The sequence below is a fragment of the Pongo abelii genome, chromosome 8 (assembly GCF_028885655.2).
Source record: "Pongo abelii isolate AG06213 chromosome 8, NHGRI_mPonAbe1-v2.0_pri, whole genome shotgun sequence".
NCBI lineage: Eukaryota > Metazoa > Chordata > Mammalia > Primates > Hominidae > Pongo > Pongo abelii.
Genome location: NC_071993.2, coordinates 33,085,984 through 33,106,218, shown reverse-complemented (window position 1 = coordinate 33,106,218; position 20,235 = coordinate 33,085,984). Strand labels below are relative to the sequence as shown.

Below are 20,235 nucleotides of genomic sequence, written 5' to 3'. Positions count from 1 at the left end.
ACTTTACCCAGGAAAGTTGGTCTACAAAAATGAAGGAGTGGTACTTTCTCTGACAAACAAAAGCTCAGGGAGTTCATCACCATCAGGCTTGCCTTACAAAAATAATAAAGGGAGCTCTTCAATTTTACATGAAAGGACACTAAGTAGTAACACAAATATATATGAAAGTATAAAACTCACTGGTGAAAGTGTGTATATAGTAAAATTACATACCATAATATTGTAACAGTAGTCTGTAAATCACTTATGTCTACAGAATAAAGGGTAAAAGACAAACAAAATACCTATAGCTACAATTATTTCTTAATAAAATTCAATGTAAAATATGTGAATTATGACATCAAAAACATAAAATGCTTAGAGGGGAGTAAAAGTATATCAACAAATCACAAAGGAAGATAGCAAACAGGGAATAAAAGAACAAAGGATCTACAAAACAGCTAAAAAGCAATTAACAGAATGGCAATAGTAAGTCCTTATTTATTAAAGGTAACTTGAAAGTAAATGGATCAAATTATTCAATTCAAAGACACAGAAAGGCTGAATGAATAGAAAAACAAGACTACATGCTGCTTACTCACAGAATAAATGTGAAGGGATGTAAGTAGATACTCCATGCAATTAGAAACCAATAAATGAGCAGCTGTGGCTATACTTACATCAGACCAGACACTTTAAATCAAAAACAGTCACAAGAGACAAAGAAGATTATTATATAATGAAAAAAGCTCAAGAGAATATAACAAATATATACACACCCAACATTGCAACACCTAAATATATAAAACAAATATTAATAGATCTAAAGAGAGACATAGACAGCAATACAATAATAGCAGAGGCCTTCAGTACTCTACATTCAATAATGGACAAATCATCCAGACAGAAAACAAATAAGGAAACCTTATATTTTAACCACACTTTACACCAATGGACCTAACAGACATATACAAGATATTGCATTCAACAGCAGGAGAATATAGAGCTTTCTCAAGTGCAAATGGAATGTTCTAAAGGACAGATCTTGTGTTAGGCCAGTAAGTCTTATAAAATTTAAGAAGGCTAAAATCATATCAAGTATTTCCCAATCACAGTGGCATGAAACTAGAAATCAATAACAGAAGAAAAATTGAAAGATTTACAAATATGTGGAAACTAACATACTCCTGAACAATGGGTCAAAAAGAAATTCAAAAAGAAATAAAAAAATATCTTATGACACACAAAAATGGACACATACCAAAATTTATGTGATGCAGCAAAAGCAGTTATTAAAAGGAAGATTATAGCAATAAAAACCTACATTCAAGCTGGGCACAGTGTCCCACACTTGCAATATCAGCTACTAAGGAGGCTAAGTGAGAGAATCACTTGAGGCCAGGAGTTTGAGGTTGGAGTGAGCTATGATCACTCCACTCTACTCCAGCCTGGGCAACAGAGCAAGACCCTGTCTCTAAATAAATAAGTAAATAAATAAAGTATACATTAAAAAAAGACAAAAGAGCTCAAATAACATAATGTCACACCTCAAGGAACTAGAAAAAGAACAAACTGAGCCCAAAGTTAGTAAAAGGAAGGAAATAAAAGATCAGCGCAGAAGTACATAAAATAAAGACTAGAAAAATCATAGAAAAGTTCAACAAAACTAAGATTTGGTTTTTTGAAAAGATAAACATAATTGACAAGACTTTAGCTAGACTAAGAAAAAACAGCAAGACTCAAGTAACATTGGAAAAGAAAGAAGAGACATAATAACTGATACCACAAAAATACAAAGGATAAAGACTACTGTGAACATTTATACACCCACAAATTAGATACCCTAAAATAACTGGATAATTCATAGACACATACAACCCACCAAGACTAAATTATGAAGAAACAGAAAGTCTGAGACTAGTAATTAATAAGAAGACTGACTCAGTGATAAAATCCCCCATAAAAAAAAAAAGAAAAAACCAGGACCCAGTGGTTTTATGGCCTAATTCTACCCAACATTTAAAGAACTTGTAGAATCCTTCTCAAATTCTTCCAAAATCTTGAAGAGGAAGGAATACTTCTGAACTATTTTTCAAGGTTAGTATTACCCTAATACCAAAGCCAGACAAAGACACTATGAGAAAAGAAAACACCGTCCAATATCTCTGATGAATATGGATACGAATATCTTTAACAAAATACTAGCAAACTGAATTTACAGCACATTAAAAGAATCATTCACTATGACCAAGTGGGACTTATCCCTGGGGTGCAAAGATGGTTCAAAATATGCAAATAAATGTGATATACCATATTAATGGAATAAAATACAAAAATCATATGATAATCTCAATATATGGGGAAAAACATTTGAAAGAATTCAACATTCTTTCATGACAAAAATAACAAATTAGATACAGAAGGAATGTACCTCAAAACAATAATGGCCAACTATCACAAGCCCATACCTGCATAGTCAACAGTGAAAAGTTGAAAGATTTTCCTCTAAGATGAAGAACAAGATAAAGATGCCCATTCTTGCCACTTCTATTCAACATAGTGCTGGAATTCCTAGCTAGAGCAATTAAGCAAGAAAAGAAATAAAAGGTGTCCAAATATGAAAGCAAGAAATAAAATTATTTCTATTTGCAAAAAAGAAACAGGGACCATCACTACTGACCACATGGACATAAAGGGACAATAAACAAATACTATAAATAACTTATGCTAACAAATTTGATAATTTAGATTATATGGACAAATTCTTGGAAACTCACATCTACCAAAACTCACAAAGGAGAAATTGATATTATGAATAGGCCTATTTAAAAGAAATTGAATCAATAATTAATAACCTTCCAAAACAGCAGGTACTATGCTCAGATGGTTTCACTTGGCAAATTCTACCAAACATTTAACTAAGAAATTATGCCAATTCTTTATGATCTCTTCCAGAACACAGAAACACAGGGAACATTTCCTGACTCATTCTATAAGGCCAGTATCACTCCAATACCAAAGCCAGGCAAAGACATTACAAGAAAAGAAAACTACAGATGAATATCTTTCATGAATACATATGTGAAAATCCTCAACAAAACATTAGCAAATCACATACATAAATGTATAGAAAGAACTATACAACACAACCAAATGGGTTATTCCAGGTACGTAAGGCTAGTCCAATATTCAAAAATCAATTAATGTAATCTACATGCTAAAGAAGAAAAATCATACGATCATACCAATAAATGCAGAAAAAGTATTTGACAAAATCTAACACCTACCCATAATTTTAAAAAACTCTTTGTAAATTACAAATAAAATATAAGTAAGCGTCCTCAGTTTGATAAAGAAAATTTACAAAAAGTTTATAGCTAACATCATACTTATAGTGAAATCCTAAATGCTTCCTCCCTAAGATCAGGAAGAAGGCAAGCATGCCCATTTTTACCATGCTATTTAACATCATACTGGAAGTCCTAGCTAATGCAATAATATAAGAAAAGAAAATCAGAAGGAAGAAGTAACACTGTCTGTTAAATAATGTGACTGTCTCTATAGAATATCCCAAAGAATCACCAATATCTAGTAATAAACAATTATTACAAATTTACAGGACACAAAAGTTAATTGCAATTGCTTTCCTATATACCAGCAATGAAGAATTTGTATTTGAATTTTAAATTATAGATATTAACACCATTTATAATGGCACTGAAATTTCAACACTTCAGTGTAAATCTAAAAGAAAATATGTACAAGATCTATATGAGGAAAAGTTCATTACTGTGATGAAAGAAAGCAAATAAGATCTAAATAAATGGAGAGATATTTCATGTTCATCGAATGAAAGATACAATATTGTTAAGATACAAGTTCTTGTCCATTTAATCTATAGATTCAATACAATCTCAATCAAAATCCCAGCAAGGTATTTTTTGGATACCAACAAATTGTTTCTAAAGTTTATAAAGTTTAATAGACCCAGAGAAGTCAACACAATGTTGAAGAACAACAAAGTTGGAGGACTGACACTACCCAACTTCAATACTTACTAAAAGCTAAAGTAATCAAGACATGTAGCACTGCCAAAATAGACAGACAAGCAAACAGAATAAAGAGCCCAAAAACAGACTCACAAATATACGCAACTGATCTTTGGCAAAGGAACAAAGGCAACTCAATGAAGAAAGAGTACTCTTCTCAACAAATGATGCTGAAACAACTGGACATCCAAATGCAAAAAAAACAGTGAATCTAGACATAGACTTTACAGTTCTCACAAAAATTAACTCAAAATGGGCTGGGCGCAGTGGCTCACACCTGTAATCCCAGCACTTTGGGAGGCTGAGGCAGGCGGATCACAAGGTCAGGAGTTCAAGACCAGCTTGACCAACATGGTGAAACCCCATCTCTACGAAAAATACAAAAATTAGCCAGGCATGGTGGCGCACACCTGTGGTCCCAGCTGCTGGGGAGGCTGAGGCAGGAGAATCACTTGAACAGGGAGGCGGAGGTTGCAGTGGATCGAGATTGCACCATTGCACTCCAGCGACAGAGCGAGACTCCATCTCAAAAAAAAAAAAAATTAACTCAAAATGGATCATAGTTACAAATGTAAAATGCAAAACTATAAAACTTTTACAAGACAGTAGAAGAGAATATCTAGGTAACTTTGGGTTTGAAGATGAATTTTTACATACAACACCTAAAGCACAATTCGTGAAATTAAAAAAAAAATGGTAAGTTTGACTTTATTCTGGCTCTGCAAAAGACACAGCTAAAAGAATGAAAAAATAAGCCACAGACTGAGAGAATATCTTTGCCAAACACATACATGATACAAGGTTTGTATCCAAAATATAAAAAGAACTCTTAAAACTCAACAATAAGAAAATGAATTAACCCAATTTTTAAAATGGGTAAAAGATCTGAATACCTCACCAAAGAAATGAAACAGATGGCAAATAAGCATATGAAAACATGCTCAACATCATGTATAATCATGGAACTGCAAATGAAAACAATGAAAAATCACTACACAACTATTAGAATGGCTAAAAGCCCAAACACTGTCAATTCTAAATGCTGACAAAGATGTGGAGCAACAAGAATTCTCCTCAATTGCATGGGGGAATGCAAAATGGTACAGCCCCTTTGCCCGCTCATTTGGCAGTTTCTTATAATGCTAAACAACTCTTACTATATGACTTAGCAGTCATGCTCCTTTGTGTTTACCCAATTGAGCTGAAAACTTACATCCACACAAAAACCTGAACAAAAGTGTTGATAGTAGCTTTATTTATAATTGCCAAAACGTGGAAGATGCCCTTTCATAGGTAAATGGATAAATTGTAGTAAATCCATAAATTGATTATTTATCAGCAATTAAAAAGAAATAAACTGTCAAACTATTGAAAGACACGGAGGAACTTTAACTGTACACTGTTAGGTAAAAGAAAGACTAATAATATCAAATATACAACATTCTTGAAAAGAAAATACTATAGAAACAGTAAATAAACAGATTAGTGGTTTCCAGGTATTCAGGTGGATGGAGGAAGAGGTGAATAGGTGGGACACAGGGGATTTTTTGGGCAATTAAACTATTCTGTGACACTGTAATGGTGGATCCAAGACATGATACATTTGTCAAAAGCCACTGAGCTGTACAAGGCAAAAAGCAAACCAGATGTAAACTATGGACTTTAGTTAATAATAATGTATCAAAATTGGTTCATCAACCATAACAAATGTATCACATTAATGCAAAATGGTAATAATAGGGGAAGCTTTATGCGGGAAACGGGCGGACTGCACTAATGGGAACTCTGTAATTTCTGTTCAATTTTTCTGTGAACCTAAAACTTCTCTAAAAAATAGTCTATTAATTATTAAATGAAGCAACATCAAGATGAAATTGTGACCTGAAAGCAAAACCAGAGTGCAATACAAAGGTAGCTTTTGTCTTGCTGGCCAGGCTATAAGATTTAATAGAATTTAGAAAGCAGGAAGGGAAGAGAGGATTAAGTGTGGCTAGAGAAGAAGAGAGGAGATACTTTTAAAAGAAAATGATAGTAAACAAGTGAAATACAGCAACAGAGAAAGACAGTAGGTCAATACTAATAGAGCTAAGAAACTGAAACAACTGCCATTGAAAAAAAATCTTATGAATTTGCAAAGCATTTTCTCCATATTGTACAACATAATTCTGTCCTCTGCTCCCCTTTAGAACTATGAGCAAAATCTCAACTATATTTTTTCCTTTTGAAATGTGGTTTTATGATTCGAAGATGTACTCCATTAGACTATAAGTGGGTACACGGATTTCTGCTTTCATCCATGATGGAGCATCAGGGACCAGAATTACTTTTCTACTTTAAACCACTTAAATACTGGACAAAAATACATGAAACAGTGGTATTCAGAAATTGGAAAACAGTGAATGCAGTACATATGGAAATAAAGTGGAAAGGCCCTGTGATGACCCCAGTTTGCTGTCTAGAATTGCCAGCCCACGGTATAGGGAAGGGGAACTCAGAGCACACTGGTCACCTTGAGTTTAGGAAACAAAGTTCAGTGTTTGTGGAAGCCAAGGTACAATATTAGAAGGAAGGCAACCATACAGATTGAGAGAGAGAAAAAGAGAGCACTCTTGAGAGGTCCATAGATGTACAAAGGATTCTCTTTGATGTATACAGAGGTTTTCACTATCTACTCCAAAGTTCTATGTACCTTTCTACCCCACCTAGTCAGTCAGAGCTCTCTTCAACTAGAAATCTCTATAGAACTTGGGAGTGCTGTAAGATGTGCAGCTGTCCTTGGTTTAAACATGGCAACATTTGGGTTTAAAGCTGAAGTTGAAAGAGGGCAGAATTCCCACCAACCTGTTCCAAGCAAATATTATTTTCTGCTTTTGAACTGTATTCCATAGTGTGCTTTACACTATTATTTCAAAATTCTCTCCAGCCCTAAGACATAAGTAAGTTAATTTCCTTTCTATTGACAAGTAGTCATAAACTTAACATACAAGCTCTAGCAGTTCTTTATATTCCTGAACTGACAACTACTCATCTGCAGTCAAAGCATTTGTGGATATAATTCCTAGTAACAAAATCTACAAACTATTTAAATTTATCACTGCTACACCTCAAAGGCCTGCCAACATTTCAGTAGTATGTTCTAATCACAACTCAAAATTCTCCATTCCATGTACTAACATGCACTCCTCAAAAATTAATCTAGGCGGGGCGCAGTGGCTCACGCCTGTAATCCCAGCACTTTGGGAGGCCAAGGCAGGCAGATTACCTGAGATCAGGGGTTCAAGACCAGCCTGGCCAACATGGTGAAACTCTACTAAACATATATATATATACACAAAAGTTAGCTGAGTGTGGTGGTGCATGCCTGTAATCCCAGCTACTCGGGAGGCTGAGGGACGAGAATCACTTGAACCCAGGAGGCAGAGGTTGCAGTGAGCCGAGATCATGCCACTGCACTCCAGACTGGGCAACAGAGCAAGACTCTGTCTCAAAAAAAAAAAAAAAAAATCTAGTATCAATAACACGTATCCTTAACTAAGAATATCAATATTTGCTTGACAACCAGCTCAACTGTATGGCTCCAAACTCCAAGGCAAGGAGTCTGTACTGTTAACCTAATAATTATTAGTTTATAGAAATTAATGTAACAGAGGTTATTATCATAATAATGCTTTAATGAGTGGAAACTTACGTGGTTCTGTTGTAGAAACATCTTTAAATTCATCAGTTGAGTGGGCTTCTATGAATTCTGAAGTAAAAGTGTATTTGTCACTATAAACTTCAAACAGCAATTATATATACTGAGTTTAAATTTTATTGTTTTAATTTTAGTAACTTATTCAGAAGAAGGAAAACTTTGAAAAAATAATAACTGCCAACACTGCAGATCTTCCTAATCAGGTAAGAAATGGTAATATTTAAAAGAATGTGTTTAACAGCTGATTATAAACATCACTTTCTCATCAAAACTTGTTTTTGCTCTTGTATTCTCTTATATTCATTGATGGTACCATCATTATCTAGCCTTCCTTCCTTCCATATCCAATCACCAACTTTCAAGTAAATATTTCTCAAACCTGACTCCCTTCTTCTTTTCACTAGTCTTTGAATATAGGTACTTATCACACATCTAAGATATAATAACTTCCCTTTCCTACTCCTAGTCCCCAAATCTAGCTTCTACAGTGCAATCAGGAAAAAACTTCTCTAAAATTAAATCCTACAAAAAATCTTCAATGATTCTTTATTATTTTTGAAAAAAGTCTAAGCTCCTTAGCAGAGCATCCATTCCCACTATGACTAGGCCCTCTGTTACTTCATCCCTATATCTCGCTTCTTACTCTAATACCAATCCAGTTGTAATTCTCTATGCATGTTGTTTGTTCACGCTATTGTCTTCTTAAAATACCAAATATTTCCCTTCTTTACTTGACTAAATCCTATTCACCCTTTAAAGCTGCATAAAGTCTTCCTAACTCCTTAGGTTGAACAGGTTGCTCCTTTCTGTGGACCCAGTGCAAATTCCACATACCTTTATCATGCATGACACTGTGCTAACATGCTAGATAATGTACTTGTATCCTTACTAAGCTGTAAATTTTATGGAGGTAACAACCACATTGTTGTCTGTATAGGGGATACACATTGTATTCATTTTGTATGTTCCCAGAATCTGGAACATAATAAAAACTTTTATTAAAATATCAAACTCACTATTAAGTATCATCTAAATTTACCATTGTATAATTTTATAACTGTAAATTTTTAACTTTAAGTCTCAAAATGTTCATACACTTAGGAAACCCCACAAAAGTCAAACATGCCAGGCATGGTGGCTCATGCCTGTAATCCCAACATTTTAGGAGCCCGAGGTGGGAGGATCACTTGAGGCCAGAAGTTCAAGACCAGCCTGGGCAACATAGTGAGACCTCCATCTGTACAAAAAAAAAAAAAAAATCAGCGGGCCTCAGTAGCCTGTGCCTGTGGTCCTAGCTACCTCAAAAGGCTGAGCAGAGAGGATCACTTGAGCCCAAGAGTTTGAGGCTGCAGTGAGCGATATTCATGCCACTACACTCCAGCATGGGTGACAGAGTGAGACCCTGTCTTTAAAAGATAAAAAATAATAACAAAATTTTTAATAAAATTTTTAAGGATAAACGTGTGTAAAATATTATCACCTTCAATTTTCTGTGCCACAGCTTCACAACTTTTCATTGCTTCTGGTCGATTTTCTTTATCCCTGTTAAAGTTCAATAAATGAAACATTTTTTAATATATCAAAGAGTGAGAGTTTAAATTACACTAAAATAACTAAAATGTGCAGTCCAGACATATGAAGTTTGTAAAATAAAAATTAAACATATCTTTAATCTTTATTCACAGACACTAAGGTAAACTTACAAGTTACAAGTTGAAAAGTCAAACTAAACTACGTAATTATATGAATTCCATGTAGGCCATGAATATAATTAAGTATACCAAAAACATTCACAACAAAAACAGAAAAAATAAATTGTTAGAAACATGAGGTATCTTTTTGTCAAAGTATTATTATCAATCATATAATGATGAAGGACATAAGTTCTGGAGTGAGACTAGCTGACCTTTGGGTCAAAACCTGTTTCATCCATTTACTAATTATATGACCTCAGCCAGGTATATTACTTAACCTCTATTGGCTTCAGTTTATTCTCATTAAAATGGGGGTATAATAGTACCTTTCTCATAAAGTAGTTATGAAAATCAAAGATTATACATGTAAAGTTACTACAAAAATCGCTAGTACACAGCAGACACTTAAATGTCAAGTATGAATATGGTCTAAACCTTCATCTTTGAACCAAGGATCTAGTTATGCAACCCCCAGGAGCCAACTCAAGTACCATTCTCTTCATTATTTTCAGTTATTGACAGAGATATCACTAAAGTGATAACTCGTGGCCCCTCCCAACTATGGGTACATATATTCTATGTTAACACAAAAAACAATATTTTATCTGTCTAATGCAAAAACATGGTTGCTTATAAATGTAAAAATTTTACTTGATAAGCTGTTAATATAATTTTTAATGAAGGTGTTCATGAACAATGAAGTATTTCATTAGATCTTAGTTTCCTATTTATTACTAGGAGTTTCCTAATCAAACTGAGAGAAGAGTTTATAAGCCAGATACTTCAAAGCTAGCAATGTCCAATATAACTTTCTAATAACAGCCACATGTAGGTACTAAGCACTTTAAATGTGGCTAGTGTGACTAAGAAACTGATTCTCTACATTGAATTTGCATAGCCACACGCAGCGAATGTCTCCTGTATTGTACATCTCAGATGATTAAAACTTGCAAATTGAAACAAGCTGACTAGACCTGATTTGACTAAGAAGCTGTGTGTATAGCCATCATATCTGACTCATTATCTTACATTCAGTGCTAATTATATACCCTTTCTTACTGTTTTTAATTCAATTAGTTCTTATATTTCACTTACATAGTTTTAGACAACATGACTTTCACGGAGGATTTAGACCTCTGTTTAAGGCGATTCTTCAGTTCTTCAAATCTTTGTACAAGCCTTACTATTTCTGCAATACTTAAAATGACTGTTTTGTCAGGTTCTGGAGGCTCTGCTTGTAAAAGAGTTTGATCTTTACTTATCTAAAACAATAACATTAAACAGTTACTTAGTAAATACCCATTTTGTTCCCATACCTCAAATAAATTTCATTATTTCCTTTATTAAATCAAAGTAATTTTTATATTTTTCTTATCTATAGCTATAGCCAAGTAATGATACAATATTTTACAAATATATTTATATGAGCAATTATCTATGAATAGAACTATAGCTCAGTGATGGCTTTTACATGTAAAGCCTGAAATCTAATCATCTGTTTATTGTTTTAATATATAGGAATTTTAAGAAAGTCCTTAAAATTTATTGCAATAAATAAACTCAAAACAATAAATGCAACTCAAAATATTTACAAGAGTAATTCTAAATTGTTTCCCATAAATTCTTTCTAAGAATACCCTTACTGTAGTAAATTATTTAAAGATAGTAATTTTCTCTCAAAGGCTAATACTGTCTATTACTAACTCCCAGAAGTTAAAATATAAAGATCTATGGAACTAGCATTTTTCCAGTCTGCATGGGGAAGACTGTGATGTATTTGGCTGTCTTGAGACCTTTGGAATAGACCAAGCTAAAAAATAACAAGCAGTGGAAAGAAACAGCAAGATTCACAGAATAAGATGACCATAATTACTATTCTAGGTAATAAGTTTACTTAAAGAAAATTCAGCAAGAATGAGTGTCCAAAAACCACAGCAAAAGAAACCTACAAACAGCCAATGTGTGGAGACATAAACAAGCAGAATAGCAATTGGGGTCAGAAAGTTTTGATAGGAAAATGGCACAGAATATTTACAAGAGTAATGCTAAAATAATTGTTTGCCCTAAATTCAGAGATCCACCCATGTAGACATTTCCAATCCTTATGCTAGGAGGAAAAGTTGGGGAAAAAATGAAGTCAAGGACTTTTGCAAAGATAAATTCTAGCACTGGGGATTTAGAACAGAGACTTCATTTTTGCAACGACTGGAATGAGAGTAGGATATAACAGCAGGAAGTGAATGCTGGGCAATGCACTAGAAGTCTGAGCTTGGGTGTAGGGAAGATATGACAAGGAACACAGAATAGGTGGAAGGGAAGCAGGAGACCTATGGAAATTCTATAGACAAAGGAAATATCCCAAATAAGAAGCCACAAATCATAAATTGAGTCAAAAATAATGTCATCAATTTACTGTGTCTCATCTCAAAAATCTATTCTTCATTGTCTTGTCTGTGATAGTGGAATATTTCTTCCTTGACAGGTGGCCTGATGTTAGCCTTTTTCAGTAGAGGGTCCTGAGTAGGCACTGGAAGAGGAAGCAGCTTTTCTTCCTCTAGTTCTGTGTCTCTCTCTCTGCTTCTTCCTCAGGCAGTGTGTAGTATATTTTATAGTACTCACTCCCAGAAAATTTCAACAGCAACACCTGATGGATGGCTTCCTGGTAAGGTCCCTGGCATGGCAGATTCCTATGGGCAGCTTCCCCCAGAACTTCGTAGCAAAATCCACCAGTGCAGAGCCTCCCTTAGGGAAGTTTTCCAACATATCACCCTTGTGAACAGCTTCCCAGCGGGAAGTACAGCACCTCTCTGGAAGGTGGCTTTTCCTAGCATCACAAAGGGCAGATTCCTAAGTGTACCACCCTCATGGACAGCTTCCCAGTGAGTTCAAGCTCCACCAGCCTTGCAGCCCAGCAGACTTCTCTGCCATGTAGTGATGAAAGCTGCTCCCTCTTCAGAAGTTCTGCATCTTAGCCCTGCATTGCTGGGAGGGAATGGTTGGGGATATTCATACTCTGATTCCATCCTAGGAGTTGAAGTTGTTCCCTGTATCTTCTACTCCTGTATTCATTAGAATCATCTTTACTCCTTTAGTAGAATGCCTATCAATATCCTTTAGTAGATATTCCTCTGTTACAATAATTCTTTATATTAAACTTTCCCTAACCAAATTACTGTGTGGTTTTTGTCCCTTGATTAGACTCTCGATACATCACATTTCCCAATACAGATTAAATTTTAACAGAAGTCCTTTCTGGGAAAAAAGATAAAGGCACAGAACTAAAAGAGTATGGAATAGATAGTGGGTTATCAGCTAAATGGTTTCTTCAGAAAGACCTTTGGGGCACAGATTCCAGCAGGACAATTCGGAAGTGTACAGTCTACTGTAGGTTCAGCCTACATTTCTCCGGTGTAGCTCACCATATTCTCTAGTAGTTTCCACATGTATCTCTGTTAATGCAACATGTAATGCAAAATGATCACTGACATTAACCTCACCAGCATGTAATGACAATAAATTCTGTCAGCAGTAAAAAGATTATCACAAGATTCTCAAATGTTAGTGTGCATAAGAATCCCTTGTGTCCTACCTGTTGAAGCAGTAGATTCCTAACTCACAGACTCACAAAAGAAATCTAATCCAGTAATGTGCACTTATAACAGGTATCTTGGCTGACATTTAAACATGTTCTATCAACTACACTTTGAGAAACATTCCTTGAGGTGCCCTCTCCCACCACTCCTATTCAACACAGTATTGGAAGTCCTGGTCAGAGCACTCAGACAAGAGAAAGAAATAAAGGCATCAAAATAGGAAGAGTGGAAGTCAAACTATCCTCATTTATAGACAACATAATCCTATATCTAGAAAACCCCAAAGTCTTGGCCCAAAAGTTCCCTCAGCTGATAAACAGCCTCAACAAAGTCTCAAGATACAAAGTCAATGTACAAAAATCACTAGCATTCCTATACATCAACAACAGTCGAGCCAAGAGTCAAATCAGGAACGCAATCCCATTCACAATTGCCACAAAAAGAATACCTAGGAATACAGCTAACCAGGGAGGTGAACAATCTCTACAAGAAGAACTACAAAACACTGCTCAAATAAATCAGAAATGACACAAACAAATGGAAAAACATTCCATGTGCACGGATAGAAAGACTCAATATGGTTAAAATGGCCCTACTTTCCAAAGCAATTTATAAATCCAATTATATTCCTATCAAACTAACAATGAAATTCTTCACAGACCTAGAAAAAATCTATTTTAAGTTCATATTGGAACCAAAAAAGAGCCCAAGGAGCCAAGGCAATCCAAAGCAAAAAGAACAAATATGGAGGCATCACACTACCCGACTTCAAACTATACTACGGGGCTACAGTAACCAAAATAGCATGGTACTGGCACAAAACCAGACACATAGAGCAATGGAACAGAATAGAGAAGCCAGAAATAAGGCTGCACACCTACAACTATCTGATCTTCGACAAACCTGACAAAAGCAAACAATGAAGAAAGGACTCCCTATTCAATAAATAAGGCTGGGATAACTGGTTAACCATGTGCAGAAGATTTAAACTGGACTCATTGCTTACACCATATACAAAAATTAACTCAAGATGAATAAAAGACTTAAATGTAAAACCCAAAACTATAAAAATTCTGGAAGACAACCTAGGCAATACCATTCTGGACACAGGAATGGGCAAAGACTCCATGAAGATGCCAAAAGCAATTGCAACAAAAGCAAAAATTAACAAATAGGATCCAATTAAACTTAAGAGCTTCTGTGCAGCAAAAAAAACTACCAACAGAGTAAACAGGCAACCTAGAAATTGGGAGAAAACATTTGCAAACTATTCACCTGACAAAGGTCTAATATCCAATATCTATAAGAAACTTAAGCAAATTTATAAGACACAAACAAACACCACCATTAAACAGTGGACAAGGCCGGGCGCAGTGGCTCACTCCTGTAATCCTAGCACTTTGGGAGGCTGAGGCGGGCAGATTGCCTGAGCTCAGGAGTTCGAGACCAGCCTGGACAACATGGTGAAACCCAGTCTCTACTAAAATACAAAAAAAAAAAAAAAAAAAAAAAAAAAAAAATAGCCGGGCATGGTGGCATACACCTATAGTCCCAGCTACTTGGGAGGCTGAGGCAAGACAATTGCTTGAACCTGGGAGGCAGAGGTTGCAGTGAGCCGAGATCATGTCACTGCACTCCAGCCTGGCGATGGAGCAAGACTCTGTCTCAAAAAAAAAAAAAAAAAAGTGGACACAGGACATGAACAGACGCTTTTCAAAAGAAGACATACATGGGGCCAACAATCATATGAAAAAAAGCTCAACATCACTGATCATTAGAGAAATGCAAATCAAACCACAATAAGATACCATCTCATACCAGTCAGAATGACTATTATTAAAATGTAAAAACAAAAAATAAAAGGTGCTGGCAAAGTTGTGGAGAAAAAAATGCTTATACATTGTTGGTGGGAGTATAAATTAGTTGCCTGCTGTGGAAAATAGTGTGGTGATTCCTCAAATATCTAAAAACAGAACTACCATTTGGCCCAGCAATCCCATTACTGGGTATATACCCAAGGGAAAATAAATCATCCTATCATAAAGACACGTACATGTGTATGTTCACGGCAACACTATTCACAATAGCAAAGACATGGAATTGGCCTAAATGTCCATCAGTGGTTGACTGGATAAAGAAAATGTGGTACATATATACCATGGAATACTATTCAGCCATATAAATGAATGAGATCATGTCTTTTGCAGGAACATGAATGGAGCTGGAGGCCATTATCAGGCCATTATCCTTATCAAACTAGCACAGGAACGTAAAACCAAATACTGCATGTTCTCACTATAAGTGGGAGCTAAATGATGAGAACTCATGAACACAAAGAAGGAAACAATAAACACTGGGGTCTACGTGAGGATGGAGGTTGGGGAGAAGGAGAGGCGCAGAAAAGATAACTGTTGGGTACTGGGCTTAATACCTGGGTGATGAAATAATCTGTACAACAAATATCTGTGACATGAGTTTACATAAATAACAAACCTATACATGTACCCCTGAACTTAAAATAAAAGTTTACAAAAAAAAAAAAGAGAAACACTCCTTGAAAAATGGTAGATAATACAAACCTTTAGATAATATATCTGGTACACCAAATTAATAAAATATTTAAGATAAGTAATTATGGGTTTAAACATTGAAAAACTTGAAATTCCAAATCAGAAGTATACTGTGCAGTGGGGGTTCCTCCTGGTGATTATGAATGCACTGGTTGGGATTTCAGGCATAATGGATATGATAGTAATCAACAATAAGGCGTAGACACAGAGAAAAGTGGACACATCTGACAGTTATTTAGAAAGTAAAACCCAGAGGACTTGTGGATAGATTAAATATCAGGAATAGATGGAAGTGAGTTGTCAGGAATGGTTTCCACATTTCACATTTACCCAATTTGATAAATAGTATTCATTCACTAAGATAGGGAACACTAGAAGAGATATGAGTTTAGGAGTAAAAAATTCATATTTCTGACCCATTGCATCTGAGGTGGAATAGTCTAGTAAGTAATTATATACAAAGCCTGGAGTTCAGGGAAACATTCTGAGCAAGAGGTTTATGTTTCTAAATTACATGCATAAAGGTATGTATGTATGGATTCCATGAATGGAAAAACTGGATGAGACTGCCTAGGGAGAAAGTTTGGAGTAAAAAGAAAAAAGGCATAGGATAAAACTTTGAGGTACTCCAACATTTACTGGTTGTGTTAAGGAGGGGACTCTAAAAAGAAAACAGCCAAAGAGGTAAAACAATAGCCAGGAAAATGTAATTCACAGAAGCCAAAGGAATACTGTTTCAAAAATGAGGGCACGATCAATAATATTCACTATAGCTGAAGCAAAAAAAAAAAAAAGTCTGTTTAATTTAACAACATACGACTTACTGGGAACCATATGGAGAGAATGTTTTACTTGTTAGGGAGACAGAATTCAGTCTGGATAGATTGAGAAATGCTTGGGAAGTAAAAGCATAGTGTATAGTAAATTAATATACAAATAAATGTGGCTCTGAATGTCTGACACATGCTCCATGGCTAAACTCTTAAGGGTTATTATAGGAAATCCATAAACAACTCTAATTGTTTTACTTAATACCCTTAGTTGTCTCTTACAAGGAAAGACTGCCCAGATTAATCTTTTCACTAGGTGCCAGTTTATTCGTTGAATACTTAAAAAAAAAAAAAAAAACTAGTTTCATTGTTCAAAGACTGTCTACTCTGTTTTTCTCCCACTCGCTTATAAACCTGTTTTGCCTTTACACCCTGGTAATAATCTAATGATTGTTTCCCTAATATAAGTAAATTTGCACACAAAATAATTTTTTTAAAAACAGGCTAATAAAGAACATGGAAATAGGCCTTTAGAGAGGAATGTAGGTCAAATGAGAGATAGAAGAACATATTTAAAAACTGAAAAGAAGGATAAATTGAATGAGGGAAACTGAATATACAAGACAGAATAATTAATTAATCAAAGTTCTTGAGAGGGCATGGCAGGGCACAGTGGCTCACGCCTGTAATCCCAGCACTTTGGGAGGCAGAGGCAAGGGAATTGCATGAGTCCAGGAGTTCAAGACTAGCCTGGGCAACATGGCGAAACTCCATCTCTACTAAAAAAAATACCAATTAGCCAGGCATGGTGGCTCGTGCCCATGGTCCCAGCTACTTGAGAGGCTAAGGTTGGAGAATCACCTGAGCCCGGGAGGTCAAGGCTTCAGTGAGCTGAGATCAAATCACTGCAGTCCAGCCAGGGCAACCAGAATGAGATCTTGTCTCAAAAACACAAACAAACAAACAAACACAAAGTCTTGAGAAGGCAAGAGGACATGAAATCCAAAACAGAAGTGAAATAATTAGTCATGTATAAGAAAGAACAATATATCTGTCTTAACAGGAAAAAAGAAAGAGAAAATGAGTACAGACGTTAATATTTTGTTAGGTAGCAGGAATTGAAGGAGTTCCAACCAATGGCTTGTATTTAGAGCATTCCAAGTGTTTGGTGGCCAGAGCAGTATTTAAAGTAATAATTGGAAAAACAGAAATTTATAGTTCAGGAATAAGTTGCCTAAATTAGTAATTTTTAAAATAAAGTAATTTAGTTAATGACAAGTTCCAGAGTGTGACTGGAAGTGGAGGCCAAGAGATCTTTGGAGATGAGGAAGTCAAGAAAGTGAGAGGCCAGGGTTTTGGATAGGTCACGTACATTGACAGGACTGAGTGCAAAAGAGGAGTAAAAGTAAACCCATTAATAAAATAATAAAAAGAGGTTGATGGATGAAAAGAAGATAAGATGAATTTCCAAAGTTGCAAAGAAGAACACATTTTAAAAGAGGGTAGAGGAATAGTAGACTTCACTCTACCCCTACTTCTCTGAAAGGATAATGACCTCCATGCCATAATCAAAGAATGACCAACACTTTTCCAATGTCAGTCAAATGTATCCTAAAGCAAACAGCATATAGACCATGAAAGTCTTCTGTTCTGGGACCAGAGATAAAACAATGAGAAGATGCTAGGATATAGTCACAGTTCATGCATTTAAGGTTCTATCTATATTTATCCTTTAAATACCCCCAAATAAACTGGCCTCTTTTCTTTGAAAAGCCTGGGCTTCAAGAGTCTTTAATTGGACTGAACCATAAGTGTGACCAAATGAGAACTAAAATAATACTGTAAATCAGTAAAGCTACCCTGGAAATCATTCTAATATACTAACAGCATATATAAAGTATTTTCCAAAATAGAATTAAAAGCCCCTAAGGACAGAGACCAGTAGTTCTCAAACTAATGGCAAAGTGCCTGAATCAAAAGTGTAAAAGAACATCATTAAAATAACATATTTCATCTATAGAAAATCAATACATAATTTTATGTCTACACATACATAATCATTTAGCATGATTTTTTTAAATATGGTAGAAATATTTAAAGTGAAAGGTTCTCTCATCACCCTTTTATGTAAATTGGAAAAAAATAATAACTTAGTTTCCATTATTCAATTTTAGGAAAAAAAATGTGTCAGTCAAACTTGGAGTATACCAGATATATGCAGGGATATAGGGTGCAGGTCACTGAAAAATATTTTATCCCATCCACTTATTCCTTGTCTACCCAAATCAAAAGGTTACTTTATAACCAACAGTTATTCAAAAATGACTTATACATACTTAACTTATAAATAATCCAAATTGGTTTTCAAATGAGTTCAAAAATATTAACTTAACAATTTTAAAATGTTAGACTTACTTCTTCCATCTGATTGACCTGCCACTGAAACCACTTTAAGAAAACAAAAGAGGGACAAAAAAAGAAATAGTGACTATTTAAATTGCACCGATGAAATAAATATCTATATAAATGTGTGTCTGTGTCTGTGAATCTTCATCCATCAAATATCAGCCCTGACCGAAATATCACTTGGGATTCAGAATGGGGCTAATGCACTATACAAATGAACATAAAATTCTTAAATATATAGAGCAGCAAGTATGGAATTCCTTCTACTCCCTTAAAATTTAGAAACCTCTTCTTCATTGGCATGTATTTCTGTGTTAAGTTTTAGTAGGCTTAAGCTGTAATATATTGAACGTACCTTAAAAAGAGATTCCAAAATCTGAAAAATAAAGTTTTAATTAACACATTTAAAAATAGAATGTTTCACAATGTATGATATAATATTTAGTTCAGTCTTTTGCAATTCTCAATCACAAAAATGTACTAAGTACTAAAATATAATTTTATAAATCTGTAGTTGAAAATTATAATTTTTTATTTACAGACAGTGCTTTTAGTTCACCTTGCATAGACAGCTTCATTCTAGAATTTAAAAATAATTTTTCTTTTTATATATAAAAAGGGAGAAAGAAGGAAAGAGAGACAGAATCTCACTGTCACCCAGGCTTGAGCGCAGTGGTGCACTCATAGCTCACTATAACGTTGAACTCCTGGGCTCAAGTGATCCTCTTGCCTCAGCCTCCTGAGTAGCTAGGACTACATGGGCACACCCCCATGCCTGGCTAATTTTTAATTTTGTTTTTAAGAGAGATGGAGTTTGGCCATGTTGCCCAGGCTGGTCTTGAACTCCTGGCCACAAGCGATCCTCCCATCTCAGTCTCCCAAAACACTGAGCATGAGCCATCATGCCTGGCCCTAATATATCTATATTAGGAGGCCCCCAAACAATTCCCAAATTTATTTCATATATTTTCTTAATATAGTTAAGGAGGCTGGGTGCAGTGGCTCACGCCTGTAATCCCAGCACTTTGGGAGGCCAAGGCAGGTGGATCACCTAAGGTCGGGAGTTCAAGACCAGCCTGACCAACATGGAGAAACCCCGTCTCTACTAAAAATACAAAAATTAGCCAGGTGTGGTGGTACATGCCTGTAATCCCAGCTATTCAGGAGACTGAGGCAGAAGAATCGCTTGAACCCGGGAGGCGGAGGTTGCAGTGAGCCGAGATCACGCCATTGCACTCCAGCCTGGGCAACAAGAGCGAAACTCCATCTTAAAAAAAAAAAAAAGTACATATGTATATATATATGTAAGGAATAAAATTTAAATTCCTTTCAGAAGAGCATTATATTTTTTTCATACAGCAGCAAGTACAATCACAAAAAGCATCACCTTCCCAACACTATCTTCTTAATACAACTCTGTTCCTGCTAAATGGTCTAGAAAATCAAGATATACAATATTATAATACTATTTAATATTTTT

General features: G+C 35.2%; 1 protein-coding gene across 50 annotated transcripts in view; it reads right to left on the bottom strand.

Annotated features, from left to right (window-relative positions):
- CCDC7 (coiled-coil domain containing 7) overlaps positions 1-20,235 on the bottom strand; it is a 425,173-nt gene that overhangs the window by 389,455 nt on the left and 15,483 nt on the right. For 49 of the 50 annotated variants that reach the window (XM_054522140.1, XM_054522141.1, XM_054522147.1 and 46 more), the window contains exons 5-9: positions 19,111-19,131; positions 18,765-18,797; positions 10,512-10,678; positions 9,203-9,264; positions 7,717-7,773 (exon numbers count right to left, since the gene is read on the bottom strand). In XM_054522140.1, the coding sequence (XP_054378115.1) occupies positions 7,717-7,773; positions 9,203-9,264; positions 10,512-10,678; positions 18,765-18,797; positions 19,111-19,131 (340 nt within the window). The remainder of the gene's footprint in view (positions 1-7,716; positions 7,774-9,202; positions 9,265-10,511; positions 10,679-18,764; positions 18,798-19,110; positions 19,132-20,235) is intronic. The other variant, XM_063727271.1, reaches the window with a different exon arrangement.